Source organism: Stigmatopora nigra, chromosome 2, assembly GCF_051989575.1.
Source record: "Stigmatopora nigra isolate UIUO_SnigA chromosome 2, RoL_Snig_1.1, whole genome shotgun sequence".
NCBI classification, from domain to species: domain Eukaryota; kingdom Metazoa; phylum Chordata; class Actinopteri; order Syngnathiformes; family Syngnathidae; genus Stigmatopora; species Stigmatopora nigra.
The window spans coordinates 18,358,430-18,379,456 of NC_135509.1; the positions used below are offsets into that span (position 1 = coordinate 18,358,430).

General features: G+C 38.3%; 1 protein-coding gene across 1 annotated transcript in view; it reads right to left on the reverse strand.

The window, feature by feature from the left end:
* Positions 1-21,027, reverse strand: part of LOC144187722 (transcriptional enhancer factor TEF-1-like) — a 36,538-nt gene that overhangs the window by 14,217 nt on the left and 1,294 nt on the right. Inside the window, exon 2 of the mRNA XM_077710639.1 lies at positions 5,766-6,127. Coding sequence (XP_077566765.1) covers positions 5,766-5,970 — 205 coding nt within the window. The 5' untranslated portion in view covers positions 5,971-6,127. The remainder of the gene's footprint in view (positions 1-5,765; positions 6,128-21,027) is intronic.

The following is a 21,027-nucleotide window of genomic DNA, read 5'->3' on the forward strand; positions in this document are numbered from 1 at the left end:
CCACTTCTTTCTATTCCGTCCAGATGTAGTTTTAACACAGAAAAAATATAAATTTTCAACAAAAGTCAGTCATCATCTGTACCGCTCATCCTCGCAAGGGTTGCATAAGTCTCTGGAGCCTATCCCAGCAAACTGCGGGCAAAAGATAGACTGCCCCTTAAACTGGTCTCGAATCAGCTGTCGTGTACAAGGGAGACAAATCTTCTTTGCGGAGAGGTTAGCCTTATAAGAGCAACTTCAGTTGAATCCCAAATCACATACATGACACACTTTATATAGGTCACACACAGTATGAAACAAAGTTTTAACTTGTTAAATTTCACATAATTCAGTAACCAACGTAACCTGAAATGATCCACTAATAGAAATATTGTTAATAAAACAAAAACAACAAAACCATACGTTTCAATGCATTGTTAGTAAATGCTATTCATCTCAAATGAATATAGTATGGTACCTATGTAGGGCACACCATGAACATCTTCACCTGTAGATCCTTAAATACACTGAACTCTTCTACAAAGGTATGATTTACCATTATTACCCGTTATTCTCACGCCACACATTCATTTGTGAATTTTGCCGCATTTCTTTAACAAGTACATCATGGCACCCTTGCACATTTCCTTTTCTATTGCAGCCAATTTTCCTACAGCCAGTGGGGGGTATCTTTAGCCACAGAAAGGCCCATCACAGTCTAATGATTTTTTTTTTGCTCACCTGCAGCTCATTCTATCTTCACTCTTAGTGCCTAACAGTGTGTGCCACAAAACCATAATTAATGACTAAAATGGGACAAGAAAAATGGTTTCAGTAGTCCGCATTATGTTTTTCTTTTCTAAAGGCCAATGGGCAAACACTTGGTCTGCAAACTAGGCATGTACGTTTATAAAAAGATTACAGAAGACAGAATGGTCTTTTTTTTCTCCAAAATACTTCCATCAAAAAACTGAAAGGGTGAAAGGAGCCACTTCATATATGCCCTAATATTGTAATAGAAATTAAAGAAACATTTTTAAAAAATTCTAATACAGGTCTCAATGGTTAAGATCAGTTTTCAATTTTAGAAGTCAATACTCTACCCATTTTTTTAATTTTTTTTTATTCTGTCTTAACAATGGATGTCTATCAGCCAATTGACCTTTCGCAAAAGGTCCACCTGACTTTTATACTATTGCTACGCTGTCAAGCTTTGTAACTTCGACAGTAAAATATATGGCAGTGTAGTATATACCCATGTATGTATAGCGATGTCATCCTAGAAAGCTTAGAAATGTGATGACAGTAACTACAACGTTATCCAGTTTTATGAATATTTTTGCTTCTATGTGCAAGTTAGGCAAGACAGCTCGTTTTTAAAAAGTAAAAGAAAAGCACTCCGCTAGATAAACTAATTTGGTAAATTTACCAACTTCACCATTTTGGATGCCCGCTGCTGATTGAGTTTTTTTCAAGACTCCCTTAAAGTTGTATGGCAGTTTGCCGTCAGATAACAATTACGCTTGGTAAGCTTGCTTTAAATATTTGTGACAATCTCAGAATTAAATTCAGGGTATACACTGAAGTTGCCTTCACTCAATAGAGATAACTGAATAGGAAGAAAACAAATTACAACAAATGCCAAAGTTGCAGGCCTTCTCCTTGACAAGTGATGTAATGTAGAGTTGTCTTATATAAATCAGCTCTTTTAACCTATCTACTTGAGAATTATTGACATATTTATTTGTGGACCGATCTAACCCCTGTGGGATATGAATCATGTATCATCTATATCACTTGTATTATTGTCAAGTAATAGACTTTTCCTCCATTAAGGTTTTTTTAACAGAAACATTTGTTTCCACTGTTAAATGTTTCTATTTAAAAAGAGTGCAGATACTTGCACAGCAAAATAAGCAGATAACATTTGTTTGTTTGTTTAAAGCTGAAATGTGTATATTTTTTCCCAAGCTACTATGGAAGATTTTAATGAATGGCCAAAACCATGGCTTTCTTTAAAGTGTACATTTCACAGTTATGTGATTATGGTTGAATAATTTATGAAGTCTGTAACCAACCAGGTTACTTAAAAATTTTAGCGCTCAAAAGAGGTGACTGGCTAAGCAAAAGGATTAATATTATTAACATACTATACTAAATTAACTGACATTTGAAAACATTTAGAGATGATAGATTCTGAGTGGGGCTTTTTTAAATCAAAGCTAGTATTAATAATAACTTACTGTTAGCCCATAAATGACAAAAGGTGAATTTTCTTGGATTTTTAGCTTCAAGTGCAATAGAAATAATATTTTTAAGATTGAAAGAATCAGAGTGTAAATGCTGAAAAAAAATCCCTAATATGTATGGACATGCCAATGCAAGTTGTAAACAGTGATCAATTCAGTTGTAAAGTTAATATCCTATTAGTATTACCTTTGGACCAAATGTTGCTTGTCCCTTCTATTGATTTCACGAATTGTACTATGCTTTGCAATGGAATAAAGAATATGTCAAATTCCATTTGGTAATCAAACATCATAACAGTTGTGAAAGGGGTCTTGCTATCAGTGTTTTGCCTTTCTGTCCTATTGACGAGGTCATTGTTGAGGCTGCTTGTTGCAGACAAAACATTTACATATCAACTAATCTTGCAAGAACTGTGAAATGTGCAAGCAAACATTGACACATTCATTTGAAAAACACAGCAACATTTATTTGGATTTCCCTAATAAATGTGAGCAAGATATCTATTCACAACGCACACCAGCTGTTCCCTAACTGCCTGTTGCTGAGCAGGTGGTGTGCAGTGGCGTTATCACAGCATTTCACTAAAGCAGCTGACCGTTGCTGCTTAGAACACAGATGAAGAAGAATTGGGAAAAGACCAAGAGAAAACAATGGGGTCCAAAAGGCAAAGGAAGAAGATAAAAGCATAAAAAAGACACACAAGATAATGTTGAAAAGAACACAGATAGATGACTAATTGATTTTAGCCAAGGAGATTTGCCTACCAGGCAAGACTCCATCAGTTATTTCATGGAAAAATAAGAACTTGAAACTGAAGACTAAGATACTAATTGTTAGAATATCCTAATTTATTACTTATAGAAGCCACAGTTTGAAGCTGTGTCATAAAGAATTCAATAGAGAACACTCTGTATGCACAAAGTGGGGTGAGAGGGAGGCACAGCTGGTGTCAGCCAGAGGACCATCTGCTCATTATTATATGAATTTAACTACAACTACACACACACACACACACACACACACACACACACACACACACACACACACACACACACACACACACACACACCCTCACCCCACACATATCCTCGCAGAGAAACATTGTGGTATTTGTCTGTCATGGGGATTCTTTAGCACTCCCTTGTGGACCACAGCTGTAAACATGCACGATGGGGACGTTGTTCTCCCCTGCTACTTATCCCGACAATCTCAGTGGCCGTCATGTTTAACAAGGTCGACCAATAGTTCTCAGCTCTATGCCTACAGTTCCCATGAGGGCTGTTGCAAACGATTATATTCCTCCCGACTAATCTATTAATCATCTTTGCGATTAGTCAATTAGCACAACGGAGATTTTTTTTGTACTAATTTTGGGATATTTTTTTCAGCTTCACATTTCTGGACACCTCATTTTGTTTTTATTTAAGTAAAAAAATGAATGCAAGTTACAAATTGAAGCCCAGCAGCTTGAGTGGTGGCCCGTTAGTGCATTAGCTTCACTGTTCTGGGGACGTTGGGTCCAATCCAGGTTGGTCCACCTGTTTGGCGTTTGCATGTTCTCCCCGGCCCGTCGTAGGTTTCCTCCGGGTACTCCAGTTTCCTCCCACATTCCAAAGACATGCGTGGTGGGCTGGCTGGACACTCTAACTTGCCCCTAAGTATGACTGTGAGTATGAATGGTTGTCTGTCTCCTCATTCTCTGCGATTGGCAGGCAATCGATTAAGGGTCCCCCGCCTTTGGCCATAAGTCAGCTGGGATAGGCTCCAGCAACCCCCACGACCATAGTGAGGACAAAGCGGTTCAGAAAATGAATGAATATATACTCGTCATATCTTTTTTAAACAAGCTTTAGGATGTCTGAACATGATTGAGGTATTTCTCTACCCATGCATTAAAATAAAGCAAAATGTCAGCACAGCTAGAGTAAAGTAATTGACAAAAATAAATAACACAATAATTAAGTCTTAAATAAACGCAAAGTCTACTGAAAATCAAATGTGGATGACACTATCACAAGTAGAATTAACTCTGGCACCCTCAAAGTCCATATTAAGATCTCACATGACATGTCACTTAATGTTCATAGGTACATAAAGCAGCAGGATTAGTAATGTTACCCACAGGCCCCTAAAACAATTTAACTGTAGCTAAATAGCTAACTTTATATTAGCTATATAATGCACTGTTAAAACACAACACTGTGTAACTAAGCTACGTCAAGAAATGAAACTGGATGATGCACGTTAACATGTCGCATGTAACGACTACTTCAGTAAAACCGTGTCATTAGTAACTTAATTAGATGTACATATATTCCTAAATCTAATTGTTTTGTGTCACCTTGTAGCAGTACACATAAATGACAATTCTTAAGATGCTCCTACATGACCGATATGCTGTTGTGGTATGCTAATTCGGCTTTACGAAGGCTGCTGGCGACATCCTCATTTTTTCTCTAAAATCAACCCACACTTTGGGTTGTCTTGTCTGCTTTTTTGTCGGTTTCATTGTGGCACTGTTTTATTCCCCGCAAGAAATGCTTCCACCATATCAAGTGTGCATATGTGTATTCAACTGACTGCATTCATGTGTCGATTTATTTAAATCGCCAACATTCTTATAAACTGCACTAATCAATGCATTTTTGCGCTCGATGATGTCGATTAGTCAATACAGTTCTAATTTCCATAGACATACTACCAATGACGGTGTCGTTATGAAAAATGTTACGATGCAACTTCTCCCTCAGTGTTGGTTGAAGTTAACCTGATGAAGGCAGTCTTGAGTGGATAGGAATTAGAGTGATCATGTGATCAAGATGTTTGTTTTTCTTCAACTGCTCTCCGACCTACGTTTGCTTACTTAACCTATTTAACCTTTTTTTCTACTAGTTACTTTCACCATTCACCATTATGAATATGTATATGTTCATTAATATGTGCTGTCCCTTGTCAAATTAAATCAATCAATCAAACCCAATGCCTAAAATAATCTGAGAAAATATGACAAATAGCCACTGCTTTATTTTCTATTACAACAACTCTGGACCTATTGTTCAGATGATCTGTTCATCAATCTTCTATACCGCTTGTCCATTGGATGGGTGAGTGTTGACTTTCCTGACTGACTTTGGACCTCAATGAAGCAGGGTACAAAATAGACAGATCACTTGTCAATTGCAGGGTAGCCGATAATTAATGTTCGTATTGGCTGTAAATGGCAGTGTTCTGGAAAGATTCTCATTATCTAAAAAAAAAACATTGTAGTCGTAAAAGCATTTTGTGTTAGTCTGTGTTTGATTCATACACACGTGAAAGAGGGTCACACTTGTCCTTCAACGAGAACAAAAGCCTTTTTATGCACCACCCACAAAAGCAAAACAATATTTTGACACACACAAAAATGTTTTGGCAAGTGCAAAAAACTGTTTCACACACATTTTGCAAGCACACAAATTATATTTGAAGGGGGATCAAATAATAAGTGAACATTACGCCTAAAGAAATGTGACATTCCAGTGTTTATGTGAACTCACCATACATCTTTCCTTCATCAGAGAGTATAATCTTCCTTCTTCCGCATGGTGGATAAATAGCAAGGGCTTCTTGGAAGCTTTGCTCAATGTCAGGACTCCACACGCCCTCAGGATCCCCGTCCATTGTCTTGTCCCCTCCGGAGTCACTAAGTCTATCCATGTCGTCCCCAGGACTCTCACTGCCACTCCAACTGCTACGTTCCATTTCGGCCAGCTGAAGTTATCTAGTGCACCAGGCAGCAGACTAGTTTTGAATGGGTGGCCGCAAAATGGTTACGATCCAAAATGTTCCCTCAAATCTCTGGGCCAAACCATAGATAAGAAAAAGGTTGGTCAAAATCCCAGGGAAGGTGCCAGGAATCCTATGTAAATAAGACAAGGGACAGAAATGTTAAGGTTAAATAGATAGCTCAAATAACTCAAAACGATCAGTCCTCGTTGTTTAATAGCCTGATATCACTTAAACAATATATCAGTACATCTACTATCTTCCTATCCTCCCTTCATTTAAAAAATATAAAACTTTCAAGCTTTTAAATATTTGAATTTCTTCAAACTGAAGGACAAGCAAGGCAAATGTAATTGTATTGCACAATTTAACATTAGACCATTCAAAGTGACTTGTATCATATGAAAATCAGCAGGAAAAAAACTGAGAAATTGAAATAAGAATAACATTAACTTATGAAGACAGTTAAAATAAAATTAAAAAAAAACAAATACAACAGGAAAGAGAAATAAAACAAATACATGGGTAAAAGCAAAAGTCATGCGATCTAGAACAGGGTGTCAAACATATGGCCTGCGGGCCGGATCCGGCTCGTCTGGTTGTTTGGTACGGCCCGGGGAAGAAAGCTGCATTGTATAAAAAATATATAAATTTTCTTTAAAATTTGTAGCTCTTGTATTATCCGCTAGGAGCGCAGTGTTTTAGTACGTGCACACAACATGAATTGACATTTATTTATGTTATGTTATTCTCTTGTTCATAATATATTGTTCATAATGTAAAAGGAAAATTCTGTTAATAAACATTTTGATAATTTACTCATTCTTTGCACTGATTATTAGTATTAGTGACTAATACAAAGGAAAAAAAGTGGGCCTATTGTTAGTTCTATGTAATTTTGCAATGAGTTTACTGATCCGGCCCGCTTGATCCAAAAATTAAGCTGTATTCGGCCCGCGGACCAAAGGGAGTTTGACACCCCTGATCTAGAACCTGGATGTAGGAGCATTCATGAATACGCTGAAGTAAACAATAGCGTTTGTTTATTTTCCTAAACAGAGGTTGCTGGAAGGCCACCTCAGACATGTGATTAACAACAAAGTGTGCCAAAATGAAGAACATCAAGATCAAAGAGAAGCCTTACAAGCAGCTGTGTCAGGACTTACATAATAGCCGAGGCTGTCAGGACTACAGTTAGATCCTGATGAGACCTTAACCTAATTGAGTCAGAAATGCATCTTCAAACAAAGTACGAGTATTGTAGTGGGTACATTGCGATGTCACTGTACAAACGAGACATTGTTCAGGCCCGAAGGAAACTACTACAAGACTAGATCAAATCTTACTCTCAGGCGATCTCCCAGTCGTATCTTGATGATCAACTAGTTGATCGCGATCGGCGTAATGAGCACCCCTGAGCAAGGGGTCTAGATGCTTTGTAGAGGTAAACCATGTATTTTGACCCAAGGTCAAGGTCCATTGTTTTTTTTAGACAGTGATAATGTATGATTTACATTGATTAAAAATAAAAATGTTTTTGCATAGAGTAGACCTTACAACTTCTCCAGACATTGTTTTCTTTAATAAATACCAAGAAAATATAGCAAAGATTTGTGACTGAAAATGTGGTGTTGGTTTCGGTTGGAAATTATCGTACCAAAATCCAAGACTGCTTTGGCACAAGTAAAAAGCTCGGCAGCATGCACTTCTTGAGTGCACTCAAGCAGACAGTGGATAAGGACGTGTGGCTCAGTGCAGATATTAGCACTTATGATGGGAGAGCACCTACGACATTCACTTCCCACCTTTACATCTGTTCTCTTCTTGCTCCCTTCGAGCAGCCAGAAAAAAAAATGTTTTCTAATGTTATTTTTTGGGAGCCATTCGCAGAATTTAAAAGTAAAAATACATAAAAATGTGTGATTGTTTTTGTCATTTCACCACTTTTAAAGTACAAAAAGTATCTGAATTCTTTTGAAAACATTGTTATGCTGTTGCTAATGAATCAGTATCAATGATATCATGCATGTAGAAGATTAATAACACAAAATTGTGATAAATGTGGTGGTAGATATATTGTCAACGCTACAATGACGCTTCAATTCATGCGTTCGGGACTCAGCTCTCTCACCAGTGATTTCCATATTTTACCTCAGAGGTTAGTGGAGAGCAATATGCACTCATGGAAAGGGCCACATATGGCTCCCGAGCCATCAGTTACTAACCCCGGGCTATAAGGTTCTTTTATCCAGCTTTGGAAACTTTTATCTTAATCTCGTATCTGCGTGCACACAAAGCTCATTTTTCACGGTGACTCAACTGCAACCAAGTACAACTAAATGGTACATTCAACTGTCACCCCGAGAAAAGAGATTTAAAATGATTCTTGCAATTCCCATTCGGAATGCCAAATGGACATAACATCAAAATATAAAACAAATAATGAAATGAAAGTAGCAATTAATTTTGTGTTGAAACTTATTTTATGTTCTTCATTGTTGAAAGGAGGTGGCACAGAGAACAAGTGGTTATCACACCTGCCTCACATTTCTGAGATGTACACCATGTGTCTGTGTGGGGTTTCTCCAGGTACTCCAGCTGACTTCCGCCATTTTTCAACTCCCGTCTTCCCCTTGTGAGATTTTTGACATTCTAATGAACATTTTGATTTGGATACTTGAATACGTGAATGTTGAAGGATGACAGTATACACTATTGCCAATGTATTAAGTAGAGCAACAAATATTACCCACCACAACTAGCACATAAAGAGAATATAATTAATGGTTCTCATCTGTTTACAATTCGCCTAAAAACCCAGATAGGAAACAGCAGGGTTGGCATATATAATACTCACACTCTCACACACGCTAGCATTGCCAGCTCCTTGGGCAAACATGTCATTTTGTCAGGGCTCAACTGTTCACACTTGTCATGTTCTCTCCCTTGCCACAGCATGAACAAACAGATTGATTTGTATGTATTTGTGTGGGTTGGCTGGAGAATAACAGAGCACATGCACATATGTGTAACTACAATGGGAGCATGTTACATTTGGCTGCACTTAACATTGACCATACACTTTTTTTGCACTGTATGATAACTCGATAAGAGTAAACAAAGCTGTCAGGAGACATCAGACGGCTTGGACTACCCAGAACATGCAGTGTGTGTGTGTTTTTTTTATACAAGTGTTTGTCCTCTGGTGGCCCTTCCATGTTCATTCTGTTCACTTCCATTTATGTTTCCTCTCCAAATTCCTGCCTTTTATTTCCATCCCCCCTCCTCTCCTGTCCTAACACCCCCTTGTTTTCCATTCAAACAACAATGCATTCATTCAGAAAGCTGCATGTCGTTTCCACTAGTGTTGATTGTGTCTGTGACAATGTCCTTATACAGCTAGTATGAGCATCATTCACCTACGTGTATGTGAGAGTTACAGACTTTAGTCTGCATAAACTGAAATGTATTTGTAAATCTAGATTGAATATCAGACATTTTAGCTGCAACTACGGATGTACAGATTCACACGGTGTCACTTCCAATCCGATTCTCAGCCCCAGGGCTAGGCGTGTGGGTGAATGTGTAGCCCATCTAATCACAAGTCCAGCATCAAATGGGCGGAGCAGCAACAGGTGCCACCAATCATCATCACTGATCTACTTAAGCCAGCCACAGCTCAATCACATCGCTGGACAGTTTACCTGTTATTTCCTTCTCGCATTATATTGTTGGGATTGCTAATAACCATTGGCCCCTTGCTCTTCCCAGGACCTCGCCTACGCTTTACCCGTCTTGTACCTTTGCCTCGGCTTCTGCTACGGACCTAATGGCTCTTGCCCCCCGTCAACATCCACTCTGGTATCTTCGCTTTGGCTTATATTCAGAACGTACCACGAACCACGTCGCACACGACTGTGCAAATAAAATTCTCATCACTATAGTTTGCCTTGTCTGTAGCCTGCTTTGGGGTCAGTACACACGACCCTAACACCGATACATGAATCAGAATTTAACTGAATTAATTTAAATGCCAACCATTTATTCATTCATATTTTGTCCTCGCAAAGGTTGTAGGGTTGCTGGAGCCTGACCTAATTAATGATGGGCAGGAGCTGCGATACATTCTGAAATGCCTGTCTGTCCCTGAGTACATATTGACAAACATTTCACACACAAACAATCGACCTTGTATGAATAATTTAGAGTCAAATCAGCCTACAATTCATGTGGTAGGAAAGCAGAGTACCTGAAGAAAACCCACGCAGGCATGAGAATACACTATACACCAAGACTGCCAGAGAATGGGATTGAATCTTAGATCTCAGAACTGTGAGGCAGATGTACAAAACACTCACCACTCACAATGCTGCCTGCAATTTCAAAAACAGATTCTTTTTAAATGAATCATTTTACTAGTTTACTCTTCTAACCACACACCCGAAAGCAATAATATTTGGAAAGCATAAAACAGTGCAAAATCCACAACAACACATAAAGCAATCTGATCTGAACATTTGGAACGCAATAAAAATGACCAACTAAATCAGTTAAGCAAGTGCCTGCTAAATAAGTAGCTTTTAATATGTTAATCTATGTATATATAGTACAAGAAGAAGAGCCCGGTTGTTGGTACACGTGTTGGTAATATGCATCTATCAAGTAACGGAGAACAGTTGGTTCGAGTGTGTGATATTTCATTTAGTGGCCAAATCAGTGGTTTGATGAAGGACGTGAACTGTTACTAAGAGTCATATTTGAAGCTCCCTTATGCGTACCATTTTAATAGGGTTCTACAGTGAAGACGATTTGCGTATAATGGATTTTTATTGGCTACATGTAGGGTTGGAATGGAGAAGAACTGTCAAAGACACTGGCTAGAAGTTTGGCGCGATGAGGATTTGGGGCGTTTTATAACTTCTTTGTAAACAATGTTTTTGGCCAGATTTTTCAGAGAGAATATGAAAAGCTTGGATGGAGATCCGACACGCAAGCTGGCTACGTAGAGCTGGCTGTGTGCAAAGGACTGTTCTTGCAGTGGTTTTAATATTTTATCAATTTTCTTTGCTGTTGAGACACCCACGATCTTGAAACTCCAGATTAACATTTATGATGGTAGTTTGCAAACGTGTGTCAAATTTGGTGTGTATCGGACAATTTTTCCGGTAATTCAACTTTTTTAATTATTGATTTTAGGTATTTATTGGGGGTGTTCCTGAAAATATACTATAATACGGTTATTTCAAAATTTCTTTTGTTGTGTTTTGTGCCGGTTTCACTCTTTATTAGACATTTTTATTTCATAGGGTCCAACTTGTCAGTTCTAGGACTGTTCGAAACTCTGGATTTTTTTTATAACGGTCCAATTTTCCTATCCTGTCCATCACACACGACATACAGATAGATAACTGTTCATGTTTATCTTTACTTTCACAATGAAAACTCCCCGATCTTTTTGTTACTCTGCCTTTTTATCATTGAGTCTTCATGTAATGCATCAGGGTAATGTTGAAGCTAACGTCTATTTTGTTTTTGGACACATTGTTTGTCCTTTAATTCATCTAGACGTTCTCATAATGAGTTATTGAAGGATCCAGAAGAGTTTTGATGAGATTCTCGCATGAGCGGGGCCCAGTAACAGATGGACACTGAAGAGAAACATTAGGCACACAACAACACGCAACAATCCACTCTGACTACCGGGCTTTGGACGCCGTGTTACCCCTTCTCATTCGTGTGTGCATGCGTGACTGCGTGCACGTGTGTCATCAGGATGGCAGGCAGGCAGGCCTGGAACAGTCTAGCCAGGACAGCAGGATTCATGGTGTAAGTGCCAAACGCTCAACAGAACACACGCAGGGCATCAAGCCACTATCCTGCAGCTGCGTTAGACCCTCATGTCCTCCCTTGGTGTTCCTTTCGCTTTTGTATGGCCCAGTAGTTTGTTGTAGCACTCTTACAAGCCAAACACATGTTTATGTGCATGTAAAACCCATGGCCAAAAGCCTCCAAAGTCCACATTGTTTTAATTATGTAAAATGGGGGCCATGTTTGTACACTGACAAAGTTCTTATTGGTACTTCAATATTATCACGACTTAGTTGATTCGACGAATATCTGGTATTTTTCTATTTTTAGATAATCTTTAACAAAATTATTCTTATATTGACTGTATGTTTGTCTAGAAAGGTATAATGTATTTTATCACATGGTTTGTTAGGGTTTTTCCAGGATCGATACCGATAATTAGTAGTTAGTAGCGGCTGATAACGATATTTATTTGTACTAAAAATTTATGCAAGCGGCTGAAGTTTTTATATATATATATATATGTATATGAAAAAAAATATATATATGCAGTTGTTTACAAAAATGGTAAGATGTAAAATCATACAAGGCATCTGTCAACAAAAGATAGGGACCAGGGGAGGTATGTCAACACCATTTAATAAGTGTGAAAACATGGTCGTCTGTACGTACACGTACAGTAGATGCAATAGGTGACGAAAACCAAACAGTAAATCTATAGTGCAGAAGTCTCCAAACCGGTCGTCGAGGGCCGGTGTGGGTGCAGGTTTTTGTCCCAACCGATCCAACACAAAGTTTAACCAAAGACGTTTCTGCTGAAAAAAAGAAGCACCTGACTGCAATCTACTGATTTCACCTCTAGGATACCAGATTGGTTGAAACGTCCATGTTGGAACAAAAACCCGCATTCGCTGCGGCCCTTTCTGGAACAGTCTGGGGACTGCTGCTATAAAGCATCATCTACCACTCACAATCTGATTCTCTCCCCTCCGATATATGCATTTAACTCCCAATTCAAACATATGAAAACTCCTTTATCTATTTTCCAATTCATCCTGGTTAATGATAAAAAAAGCAAAAAAATAGGCTGCTGCAAAACCTGTAAACATCCAACAGTGTGTAAATGTATGGGCAGTGCTTATTTGATCTCTAGAAATGGTTGTGCTTTTTAAGTGTCCCAAAGATTTGGAAACCTCAAGAAAACGCATATATGTATAGTCCAAAATAAAATACACTTCAATTGGGTTTCAGAGTGCAGTAGTGCATGTCAAAAATGGACCACCCCGTTCAGCAGCAGTGAGGAGGCATCTTTGACTCGGCCATCAGTCGGCTTTAGCCCTTAGGATGTGCAACCAGGGAAACGGCGACCGCATTGGACCACTTACTCAAGAACAGCTCCTTGCTGTTGGAGCTCAGCACCTTGGCCAACCCTCATATGTATATTTACTCGTATGTCAAATCAAATTTAGAATATCTAAGAATATGGACAGAAATGCAAGATTACACTTACACTGGAATATCAGTCAGTATAATGAGAACATGTTCTCACTTACAATGTCGACCTTGGAACAAATTTAAGTTCATGTTGTACAAAAGGATACAGCACAACCATTCAGATATTGCAACACAATGTGTCATGCAGTACACTATTGTTCAAAAATTCACAAAGTGCACAATTTGTTTAATGTGTTGGTTGTTTTATCATTTTTAATTAACATAAATTCTGTCTCATTTTCCTTATCCTGATTAATTCCTATCGAAATTTAACAATGGCATTTTACTAAGACATGTCAAACCATTAGCATGTGTGATTCTCAGAAAACAAATGACTTCATCTTAAAATAGCTTTTTACAAAAAAAAATATACTTCAATCCTAAACATGACCTTTTGCACTGATGGATAATGTTAGGAATTGGATTTGATGGCCTGTTTACACAACTTAGTTATAAAATTAAAATGTGTAATCTAAAAAAACAAGTATATCTTCTTATTTTTGAAGAATCAGGCATTAGTTTTAGATTATGGGATGAAAATTGTTCAGTTAAATAAAAAGCTATTTGTAAAAAGTGATTACAGGTATCCCCCTTGATTATTCATGAAATATTAGTGGTTATTAGAATACTGTCAAATTAACACATCAAAGCCTGATTACCTCCACTTATGCTCAAGATACATAACCTGTTTAACAGAATAAACTTGTCCAAAAAAGCTCAATAAGTGTCAGCAATTGTTATGTATCATGTACATTGAGCCTGATGGTGTCGGACCTTTCCTGAGAATAGGTGTCCTACACATATTACCACAGAACAACAACTTACTCAGGAAGTCACAAATCTTTCTCTCTTCTCATTCTGAAATGCTTTGTCAATTCATAAATGTGCTTACGGAACAAATAATCATTTTGATCCGCTAATTTTAATTTGTTATTCATAAAGTTCTGGAAAAGATCTGTATTTGCTTTCATTTTGGTGACAATTTACATATTTAGAACATAGGCACAAAATAGCAAATGCTGACGGTCACTACCATCTAGGCTGAATCAAACAAGACAAAGGTTAGACTAAGAAGGAATAAGGCTACAGAGTCAGCTGGTTCTCAGCTCGTAGGGTTCAACAAGTCACGTTTGCCAGCTGGGAAAGTAGGGAAGATAGAGCTGAAATCCCCACTTCCTCATACTCGGCTCGGGGGAAAAAAGAAGAGGTAGATTCAGGCTTCATGGTGATTACTAGCCATTCCGGTTTATCTGTTCCAAACCAGTGCAGTGACTCAGGCCAATAAAAAGGCAGATTAAGATGACTTTAAAGGTTTGGAGATCAAATGTAAAATGTCTGTAATCAACAGATAAAGAGGGGAGGAACTGTAAATTGCCATGCAATCCTCTTTAGCACCACCACCACTAGCAAAAAAGATACAAATTCCAAAGGATAATTTCACTGGTTTGCAAGTTTTGTTTCATTTTTTTAGAGAACTATATTCAAAACAAGGAGTGTGTGTCTCTCTAAGAATTTTTCTTTCAAACAAATATTGCGCCACCCAAAAGTAGTTTCATGCTGACACCATTCTGGTTCAGGAGTAAACCCTGCCAAAACACAGCACCATTTGGTTATTCCTTCTAATTATGTAAAAATCACCATCTAACTTCATTTATTCCTAAATATAGTCTGATACACTAAAAACAGCTTAACAGAGGTACAGTTGTGGTCAAACGTTCACATACACTCGTGTAGAACATAATATCATGGCTCTCTTGAGTTTCCAATTAATACTACAGCTCTGATTTTCTCTGATAGAGTGATTGGAACAGATACTTCTTAGTCACAATAAACATTCATGAAGTTTAGTCCTTTTATGACTTTATTAGGGGTTAACAGAAAAAGTGATCAAATCTGCTGGGTCAAAAATATACATGTAGCAAGTTATTATGAGTGACTACAGCTTGTGACTTCCCTGAGGCCCTTTAAATAGGGCTCATTGCATGCAAAAGCCCACAAACGCTACAATGGGAAAGTCAAAGGAGCTCAGCATGGATCTGAAAAAGCGAATCCTTGACTTGAACAAGTCAGGAAAGTCACTTGGAGACATATCAAAGCAGCTGCAGATCCCAAGAGCAACAGTTCAAACAATTGTTTGTAAGTATAAAGTGCAATGCACTGTTTTGTCATTGCCACGAAAATGCAAGCTATCCCCTGCTGCTGATAGAAAATTGGTCAGGAGGGTGAAGATTCAGCCGAAAATCACCAAAAAGCAGTCAGTGTTCACAGTCAAGCATGTTTTGCATCTCCATGGACTAAGAGGCTGCCGTACAAGAAGGAAGCCCTTGTTCCAAGAGCGGCACCTTAAGGCTCGATTGAAGTTTGCTGCTGATCACATGGACAAAGATAAGACCTTCTGGAGGAAAGTTCTGTGGTCAGACGAAACCAAAATCGAGCTGTTTGGCCACAATCCACAGCAATATGTTTGGAGTAGAAAAGGTGAGGCCTTTAACCCCAACTACACTATGCCTACCGTCAAGCACGATGGTGGTAGTATTATGCGGGGCTGTTTTGCTGACAATGGAACTGGTGTTTTACAGAGAGTAAATGGGATAATGAAGAAGGAGGATTACCTTCAACCCTAAGGTCATCAGCCCAAAGATTGGGTCTTGGGCGCAGTTGGGTGTTAAAACAGGACAATGACCCCAAAAACACATCAAAAGTGGTAATGGAATGGCTAAATCAGGCTAGAATTAAGGTTTTTTTTTTATCGCCTTACCAAAGTCTCGACTTAAACCCCATTGAGAACTTGTGGACAATGCTGAAGAAACAAGTGCATGTCAGAAAGCCATTAAATTTAACTGAACTGCACTAATTGTGTCAAGAGGAGTGGTCAAAGATTCAACCTGAAACTTGCCAGAAGCTTGTGGATGGCTACCAAAAGCGCCTAGTTGAAGTGAAAATGGCCAAGCGGCATGTTACCAAATATTAGTGCTGCTGTATGTATATTTTTGACTCAACAGATTTGATCACTTTTTTCTGGTCACCCATAATAAAGTCATAAAAGAACCAAACTTCATGAATGTTTTTTTGTGACAAAAAAAGTATCTGTTCCAATCCTTCCATCAGAGAAAAATCAGAGTTGTAGAAATAACTGGAAACGCAAGAGTGCCAAGACATTATCTTCTTCACAAGTGTATGTAAACTTTTGACCACAACTGCAGTAACAAAGTGCATTGAGGGTCCAATTTTATGAATGGCCATTGGAAACAGACTGAAAACATACCCGTGGACATGAGTGACAGTGTGCTCAGTGCACTCAGACAACACAGGCTTTGCGGGCCTCCTGCAGCCAAAAACTAAACCCAAGCTTCTCTGACCGCCCCCACGCACTCCCGCCTCCTTATATCACCCACCCAGGAGAAAGCTCATTATTTCTCCAAACTCTAAACAAAGCCTGTTGCCCTCCCTCCGCCTTTTACTCATATTGCCCCTTCGGACCCTATGATCCTGCCAACTTACTCAACATTGTTTCGTTTATAAACTGTCACTGGTAATACTGAAATGTCTTTACATACACTTGGGCCTGTCACAATAAGTACTATACAGTGGACTCCCAGATTACGACATTAAGTTAGGATCATAAGGCGAAATTGTCATATATGGACTTATTGTTATAGTTACAGAAGTAATGGAGGCGAGATTCTGAATGAAGTGTCTTCTTACTCACACCAACCAACAACAGACAAGTATCTCAGTGACACCGTGATGCTGACTAATAGAAGACAAGCATCTTAGTGACACTGACCAATAGCAGACAAGCATCTAAGTGACTCTGTGACCATGACATCTATATCAATTTATTGTCTGCAATATAAAATAGCTGATGATTTTGCTATTCAGAGCTCCATTAATTAATTACATGTCATAAACATTCATTTGCACTGCATTATACTCTCACTCAAGGAAACTGCCATATTGTCTTGCATATAAGCCACCCCTGCGTATAAGCTGCACCCTTAGAATTGCCTTAAAATCATTGAATTTTACAAATTCTCACGTATAAGCCACTCCCTGGTTGTCCGTCTCCTTGTGCCCTGTGATTAGCTGGCCACCAATTCAGGGTGTCCATCGCCTTGTGTTCGTAGTTAGCCGGTGAGCATAAGCGGTTCACAAAATGAATGAATGAGTTCCTAATAAGTGGTCTATTGATGTATTCCCCTGCCATTGAAGTAGGCAATGTATTACATTACAACAATATAGCAAGTGTTAAAAGTGTTGAAAAATGTTAAATACAATACTATACCCATTTCCTTGAGACAGGGAAATCTAGGTTTTTGTAGGTCATGTAGTTCTAGTTCTTTGGTACTACCGTGGCAATAGAAGATGTAGAGTACACTGTAGTCAGCGCAAAACGGTGTGTGCCTAGGAAGTGACAATAGTCCTGATAAATAAGAATATGATAGTCTTTCGTTTTGTCAATATATATGTCATGTGTCACATGTTAGATGTGATAACAGTATATGAATTCAGTTTAAAAGATCTTTTTTTTTAAATACGAGAGCTGTTGTCTGTTTCATTGTCCCTTTCGATTGGCTGGCAACCATTCGGGGTGTCCCTCGCCTGCTTCCCATGGTTCGCTGGGATAGGCTCCAGCATCCCCCGCAATCCTTCTGTGGATAAGAATGAATGATCTTCTTTCATCATTCATTTCAAAATGACAACTCCAGCATTGATTTACACTGAAAAAGAGTCGACCCTGTTTTTCTTCAATCAAAAGTACTACCTAAAATAATGTATTCCCTCACATTATATATTATCGTGCTGCATGATCATGATTACAATAGTGATGAAAATTAACAATAATAATGAACACTTTTTTTAAACAGACTGCATGTAGAACAGTAGTCACAGTGATTTCATGGAATATTTACATGTTTAGTAGTGAGCTCTTCCTGGAAACTAGCATAAAGCAATCAAATGATAATGGAAAAATAACATCCTGAAGTTACAGTTGCTTTGGCTTGGCCAAATGTTTCAAATAATCATCACGTAATCAGTGAAAAGATAGCACTAGGTTCCTCTTTACTATATCTAGAAACAACATTAATTCCCACAATTACTGTGTCACCTGTTGCTGTGTGCCAATGTGAAGAACTCATTCAAAATAATTCAGACAAAAGGTTTTTCTGGTATTAAAAAAAAAGACTGTCATCATCTTTGAGGGGGGAAAAAGTCTGGATGCCAGGTTTTGTCCTTGTGTCAAGAAATGAGAGAGCAGATGACACAAAGGGAGCAGCTTGCAGCGAGCAACTCCACCATACTGAAACCGCATTGGTTTGGTACATGAACAAACACACAAACATGTACAAGTACACGGCAGTTGTGACTAAAAGCACACAGAGGCCATATGGTGCGTCCTCATCCACCGACGCCTGTTGCTGCTGCTGCAACAATAGACCTGCCTGCCCGGGACAGCAAGAGACAAACACACACACACAGACACACACACCAAATGGTCGTTAGTCAGCCACTCGGTGTTGCTTAGTCCCTGAACAAACGCCCGGATTTGCATTCTGCACCTCCCTTTATCGTCCTCCCCTTTCTAGTACGCGCACGCACATGCGCTTGCACAACCTACAGGTGCACAAAGCACTCAAAACAGATGTCAACGGAATGAAGAGGGTGGGGGTGGAAGAGGGCAGGAAAGTGTGTGTGTTGATGGGGGGTTTAGAAGGGGGCTGTTTGCCCAGGGTGACTAAAAAGCTTTGTACACTCCCAAGCCTGGACACAGTGAAGACAATGACACAACTCACACACACACACACACAGTAATACTTTCCACAACTAATTTACTATTATAAGAAAAAGAGAATCAAAAAAGATGCAATGTCTATATGTTCCCAAATACAGCTTTTAATGTAGAAACGGTTTTATAACACAAAAAACACCTTTACGTTTGTAGATATTTCACAAGTTAGCTTGATTTTGTTTTTTTATGTATAATTAGCAAAACTGTCACTTGTTTTTGGTATTTAGTGGTCTAATTTTTAAACCAGTAAACCTATTGATATTTGATAAATGTATTTTCACAACTATAAGGTGCACTTAAGTCTGATTTTTTTTCTTCGAAATAAACAGAGCGCCTTATAATCTAGTGTGCTTTATAAATGGGAAAAAAAATTAAGTGTCATTCGTTGAGGGTGCGCCTTATAATGCAGTGCGCCTTATAGTCGTGAAAATACGGTATGTTTTTTTAATTCTATTTTAAGTACTATTGTTGAAAAAAAGTACAACTAGCTGCTAAACATGTCACATTTCACTCAAACGTCCCTAATTTGTGGTTAACCGAGAAAGTCAACTGATTATTGATGTTTTATAATAAGTGCTGTCTACCATTACACATTTATTCTCAAAAAAATCACTTACCTTTTGTGCCAGGCATTTTAGGAGACATTATGTCCCAATTTAAAGAATTGTTTAAGGGATTTGTTGTACAGATCTGTGAAAAGGTTGGTCTGTACGGTACTAATGATCCTTACATGATTTTCCAGATTTGTGAAAAAGATACATATAGCCCTTTCATTAAGAAATATCAGAGGATAAAACACGAATGAGTTTTTCGTATGATTTTTTTGGCCATATATAGTCATAATGCATACAAGAACAACCATTATAGATCTACAATATGTGATATAATGCAACATGTTCAGTTTTATACACACTTAGTAGTCATTTCACCCTAATAAAATGTACACATTTAGCTCAATGGCTGCTATTGGCATCAAACCAATTTTGTCTGGGAGGGTTGGCAGCTATCATTGGCACTGAAAGACCAGCAGTCACAGCCAGTCCTTCCAGTTTAAATCCATTTCACATCTATTGTTCCCAAAGGCAAGAAATGAGATAAAAACTTGAAATTAAAAAAAACATCAACTTTAAAACATTAATGAAAAAAATATTATTATCAAGACAATGCATCCACACATTGATAACACAGGGTCACGAAGGCCACTTGTATAGCAAATGTTAATATTTTCCCTTCATGACCCAAAATGTGGGTCAGTGTACGAATGTAGCCATGAGGGCAAAAAAGTCCCAACCGTAATAGCATTTCTTTATTATTATTCCAACAACTTTTCTCATTTCAAATAGAAGGGCAAGATTGAAAACGTTAATACCATATTTTTTTGCATAAAAGCTGTGTGTCACTCAAAAAATGATGACCGAATCCAAGGTACGGCTTATATGCGCATAAAAAAGAGAAAAGATGAAACGCCATAATGCAAGAGAAAAGATGAACAGATAAAACGGCACGTGCGATAATTTCTCTTAAGATTTTCCCTTCAAAGTAACACATTTGTCTTCCATATTAAAACCATGAATATGGAGGTGAAAATATTGAATCAGGGGGCGTTACACACGAGAAATTGTAAAATTCAATAATTTTAAGGCAATTTTAAGAGTGCGGCATTTAACACTCTGATGGACCGACACCAGGTGGCTGGTGGACCGGCACCAGCCCACAGACCGGTGATTGGGGACCACTGTTTTTTTTTATTCTTATTAATTCCCCCAAAAATTTCACTTGCCCTATAAAATGAGCACTACCTGACGACAAAAAAAACATTGCTATAATGTGAATGTGTGTCTTTTCGGGTCTAGCGGGTGAGTAAGCTACCATATTTTCTCGCATATAAGCCGTATTTGCAACTCCAAAAAAATGATGACTGAATCAAGGGTAAGGCTTAT